Source organism: Cebus imitator, unplaced genomic scaffold (genome assembly GCF_001604975.1).
Source record: "Cebus imitator isolate Cc_AM_T3 unplaced genomic scaffold, Cebus_imitator-1.0 Scaffold280, whole genome shotgun sequence".
NCBI lineage: Eukaryota > Metazoa > Chordata > Mammalia > Primates > Cebidae > Cebus > Cebus imitator.
In genome coordinates, this window is record NW_016107595.1 from 2,555,002 (window position 1) to 2,560,171 (window position 5,170).

At 61.9% G+C, this 5,170-nt stretch overlaps 1 protein-coding gene across 2 annotated transcripts in view; it reads right to left on the reverse strand.

Annotated features, from left to right (window-relative positions):
• Positions 1 to 5,170, reverse strand: part of CRLF1 (cytokine receptor like factor 1) — a 13,944-nt gene extending 8,774 nt beyond the window's left edge. The window contains exon 1 of one of the 2 annotated variants that reach the window (XM_017501323.2): positions 4,865 to 5,170. In XM_017501323.2, the coding sequence (XP_017356812.1) occupies positions 4,865 to 4,976 (112 nt within the window). In that variant the 5' untranslated portion in view covers positions 4,977 to 5,170. The remainder of the gene's footprint in view (positions 1 to 4,864) is intronic. The other variant, XM_017501321.2, reaches the window with a different exon arrangement.

Genomic DNA, 5,170 nt, shown 5'->3' on the forward strand with positions numbered 1-5,170 from the left:
GTGCCTGTAATCCCAGCTACTCAGGAGGCTGAGGCAGGAGAATTGCCTGAACCCAGGAGGCAGAGGTTGCGGTGAGCCGAGATTGCACCATTGCACTCTAGCACTGCAGTCCAACCTGGGCAACAAGAAAGAAACTCCGACTCAAAAAAAAAAAAAAAAAATTTGGCTCTGAAAGATCGAGTTCCCTTGCTGCAATGAGGGAAAGCCATCCTAGTTACGCCCAGATTTTCTGGTCTACAAAGTTCTGCTCCACACTGCCTACCTCTGGAACTAAAGGCAGCCCTGGCAAACTGCATGTCCCCAACTCCTATCCAAAAGGACTAGACATCATCGTTCTTTCCCTCAACTCAGTTTTCTTCATTTGCAAAGTGGGAATGAGAAAGCTCTTTGTCTCCTGGGCAACTGTGAAAGTGAGAGGGGAAGGGGACTTCATGAACTAGGTGGTGTGGTGTCAGGTGCTGGGCACAGAAGCCCTGGGGACGCCCATGGGTGGTTGATGCCTCCTCTCCTGCTGGCCATCAGGGCAGCCCAGGAGCTCCCCTTCTTGAGACCAGAACCTAAGAGGAGCCTGTTTTGTCCATGGGGAAACCAAGGCCCAGAGGAGGAGGGGGTGCCCAGGCCAACCTCCGGATGCCTCTCTGAGTCCGTTTCTCTATCTGGGAAGTGGGCATCATGACATCAATATCATGGGGTTGGCTGGGTGTGGTGGCTCATGACTGTAATCCCAGCACTTTGGGAGGCTGGGGCGGGAGGATCACATGAGGTCAGGAGTTTGAGACCAGCCTGGGCAACATGGTGAAACGCTGTCTCTACCAAAAATACAAAAATTAGCTGGATTGTGGGTGGGGGGAGGGTGGTGGCACGTGCCTGTGGTCTCAGCTACTTCGGAGGTTGAGGCAGGAGGATCGCTGGAGCCTGTGAAGTTGAGGCTGCAGTGAGGCATGATTGCCTCACCACTGCAGTCCAGCCTGGGTGACAGTGAGACCCTGTCTCAGAAAAGAAAAAAAAATCAATTTAAATTTATAAAAAGCAACAAAACAAACCTCATGGGGTCGTTTGAGAGGAAGTATTGTTGGAGACAATATTTTCCCATGAGATCTTTAAACTAAGTTGACCCAGATTCAAATGCCCCCAGCTCGCCGTGAAAGTCTCAGTGTTTTAAGACAGGGTTTCACTGTCACCCAGGCTGGAGTGCAGTGGCACAATCTCAGCTCACTATAACCTCCATGGCTAATTTTTGTATTTTTAGTAGAGATGGGGTTTCACCATGTTGCCCAGGCTCGTCTCGAACTCCTGACCTCCAGTGATCCACCTGCCTCGGCCTCTCAAAGTGCTGGGATGACAGGCACAAGCCAGGGCACCTGGCCTCAGTGTTTTACTTCTCTGAGTCTTTGGAAAGGGGCCTCTCGTTCCACTCAGAGTGGTTGCAAAGACTCATCCACCCCTTTGTTCAGTGACTCATTTGATTCATCTGTTCATTCACAGGTACCGATAGTGTGTCAATATCTACGGGCACCAGGGCGATGACCAAAGACCAAGGACAAAAGTCCTGCCATTGCGGGCATCAAATCCAAGGAAGCAGCAGGAAAACGGAACAAATAAATATCGAAGACATTAATTAGGGGAGAGTAAAGCAGGGGCCAGAAAAAGCAGTGGCAGAAGCTCCCGAGGCCTGTCTGGGGAAGTGACCTTTGAGTAGAGACGTGAATAATGTAGGGGCAGTCACTGTGACATTATCTAACAGAGTGTGTCCAGGGAAGTGCCAAGGTCCTGGGGCAGGAGCGGTGGGAAATGAGGTTTGAGAGGTCAGAGATCCTGACCTGTAGGAGGAGGGATTCCAGGGTTCTGAGCAGGGGAGGGACGGGCGCGGTGAGATCTGCATTCAAAAGGGCTCCCCAGGCCGCTGGGAGAAGGGACTGCAGGAGGTAGGGGCAGCCCATCGCGCAGAGATGGCAGCCAAGGACAGGGTGATCCCGGCCCCCCGGGAGGTCCCCTGAATGCCAGCGGCTGCCCTGCACTTGCCCTCACTGCCCCCGATGGGCGAAGTGGAGTGGACACGGTTCTTGGGCCGGCCCTGATGATTTTCCGGGGCAAACTTGGCTAGAGGGCTGTCTTGCTGGAGCCTGGAATCGCAGTTGCGCTTGGGGCTTGGCCCAGGGCTCGCCGGAGGTCTCCGCGTCCGTGCGAAGGAGCCGGCTGAGCGGGCCAGAGCCGAGGAGGCGGGGGCGGCCGAGGGGGGCGGGGGCCAGGGGGCCGCCCTGGAGGTCCCAGGCAGCCAGCCGCCCGCTAATTCGGAATTCCTTCGGCATGAACTCGGGCGTGCCAGCGTCTCTGCCCTGGCCCACCCACCGCTTCCTGCCTGGGCCGCCCCCCCAGCAGAGTGGGAGGCACGGCCAGGCCTGCCCGGACCCCAGACTCCTCTCAGCCCTCCTAGAGTGGGTCACGCCCCTCCTGCTCCCCCCACCCACCACCGTGGCCTGGCCAGGAAGGGGCTCTCTGGGGGGTCCTGGCTAGGGGGCACTGCCCCTCTGCCACGCCCGCCTGGCCTGGGCTGGCGTGGCTCACTTGCCAGCAGCTGCAGCTGCCCTCCCGGGGCTGGGCGGGGGACACCGGGCGGCCACGGGTGGAGGGGGCAGGGCAAGGCCAGACGGGCCTGGGCAGGCCAGTCTCCCACCCCCTTAGCCCTAGTAGGCAAGGTCAGAAGGACGCTTTCTCCTCCCGTTCGCAACCCCAGTGGGAGAACCTGGGCAATCGACTTCCCCTCTCCAGTTCTCACTGTTCTCTTCCGTAAAATGGGAGGAGAAATACATTCTCCTTGCTGGGGAGATCAATGAGCTGTGATTGGATCCAATGTCCAGAGAGCTCAGAAGCCCACAGCTCCCGGAACTGTAAAGATGACAGGCCTTCCCAGCTCTGGGGTCCCGGGTGGCTTGGCACTCCCTCCCGGCCTCCGAAAACAATGGGGTAAGGCGCTGGGGACAGGGACGCACACATTCCAGGCCAGGCGGGGGAGCAGCTGGGAACAGCCCACTGAGCCTGAGGTGGGGGGGACTTGGCTTGGTTTGGAGGGCCTCCTAGAGGGCTCCCCAAAGCAGATCCCTAGGTTGGGCTTTTCAACAGCCCCGTTTTCACTCCCTGCCTCCCCTCCTTTCCCGAAGAGCTGGGGCCTTTAAAAGTTTTTTCTCTCCTCTTTTCCCAATCTGGAGCCACTGCCGTTATTAAAAAGGAACACCATGTGTTTTAAAAGGGAAAAGTGTGAGATTCTCTGCAACCAGGGCGGAAGGGTGGCCCCCATCCCAGGGTCCCCACGGGGGTCCCCACCTCCCATCCCGCTGGTACCTGCAGACACTTTACGACCCACCCGCCTGCTGGTCAGGTGCTAAGACACACCGTAAGTAGAAACATATTGCCGAGGTGTGAGAATCTTTTATTTAATTTCTTCCCCCTTAAAGGAAAAAACACACTTAACAACCCCCCCGCCCCCACACCTTCGCCTGCTGCTCTACTGACTGGAAAACAAAGCTTGGCGCTAACAGCCGCTGCCCACCACCTGGCAGAGCCGTCAGGGGCCCTGGGAGGGTCCAAGGTAGACCCTCACCTGCTCAGATGCAGGGGAGATGCCAGGGCACTCTCAGCAAGTGCCCCCAGAGGATGCCGGGACACTGCCCCTAACCGGAGGAGCCCTACAGGCAGCCTGCAAACAGCCCAGCTGAAGGCGAGTGAGCCTGGGAGCAGTGAGTGCCCAGCGACCCCCGGGGTGGCCCGTGCGCCTGGATGGGGTGCGTGGAGTGACCGCACGTCTGGGGCGAGTCGTGCCTGCCTTTGTGCCCCTGGGTCGCCTCCCCTGTGGGATGAGTGTGTGACCGTGATTGTGTGTCAGGGATGGAATGTGTGTGCGTCCGCGATGGTGTGCGAATGTACATCTGGGATGCAGTGTGCGTGAGTCTGAGGGCGAGGGTGACGGGCCACAAGCCAGTGTGATTCTTTGTGTCTCTGGGTGTGTCCCAGAGCGGGTCTGGATATAGAGATGTATCCTTGCGGGGGTGTTCCTTGGATGGGGGGCCCCAGAGTGCCTGAGGCCAGAAGTCCCTCCAGGGAGGGGGTCTTGGCTCGTCGGGCAGCGGGTTCCCAGTGGGCCACCTAAAAGTTTGGGCCCGCCGGTGCCGGGACTCACTGGCTCCTGCTCTCTCTCTCCCTCTCACCCACTCCCTCACAAAGATTCCTCTCGCTGGAGGCTCTCCGCCCGACACAGCCTGGCCGAAACTGTTCTAAGAGCCGCCGGTGGCGGGGACTCCGCGGATCCCCGTGCGCCGGGTCCCGCAGTGGGAGGGCGGTGGCGCCGGCCCGTGGAGAGGCAAGTCCCCGGGGAACCCGGGAAGCGCGCCAGGCGGCCAGAGCGGCCCCCCTCCAGCCCCGCCCTCCCCGTGGGGCTCATCCCTCCGACCGGGGGGGCCCCGCTGGGGACCCGCACCCAGCGCGCCAACCGCGTGCGCCCCCGCCTGGGAGCGGTGCCCCACAGTCCCCGCAGCTCAGAGTCGGCCGAAGCAGACTCGTGCGCCCGCTACGTCCTAGCGTGCAGAGGGTCCCAGGCCACGATCCCCCAGCCTCTGGGGGCCTGGCTTGGCACCCTGGGCCCAGCTGCCCAGGTAAGATGGCCTCGGGCGCGGAAGCCGAACTCTAGGGGTAGGGGACTGCGGCGCCGTGCGCCCCGCAGGTAAGGGCGCCCCGAGGGCTGCGCCGGGGGCGCCTTCCTTTGTTCCCCGGCCGTCCAGGTGGCGCCTGCGCCCCCTCCCCCCGCGGCTGCCCCCGGGGCGCCCGCCCTCTGCTCTGGCGTGGGGGAAGGAGTGGGGCGCAGGGTACTCACGGGCTCCTGATCCGGCTCGCGGCGCCCCGAGGACGCAGAGCAGCAGCAAGGGCAGCAACGGCGGCGGCCGCCGCGCGGATTGGGCGGCGGGGCCCCGGCGGCCGGCGGGCATGGGGCCGGCGCTGCCCGGGGCGCGCGGCTGGCGGCGGCTCGGCGGCAGCGGCGCAGGGCGCGGGACGCAGGCCGGGCGCGGGAGGGCGCGGGCCAGGCCGCCCGCACGTCGCTGGGCGCGGACGCTGAGGCCAGAGCAAGTCTGAGCAGCCGAATTGACAAGGCGCTAATGCGCCGCTGGCCCCGCCCGGCCCC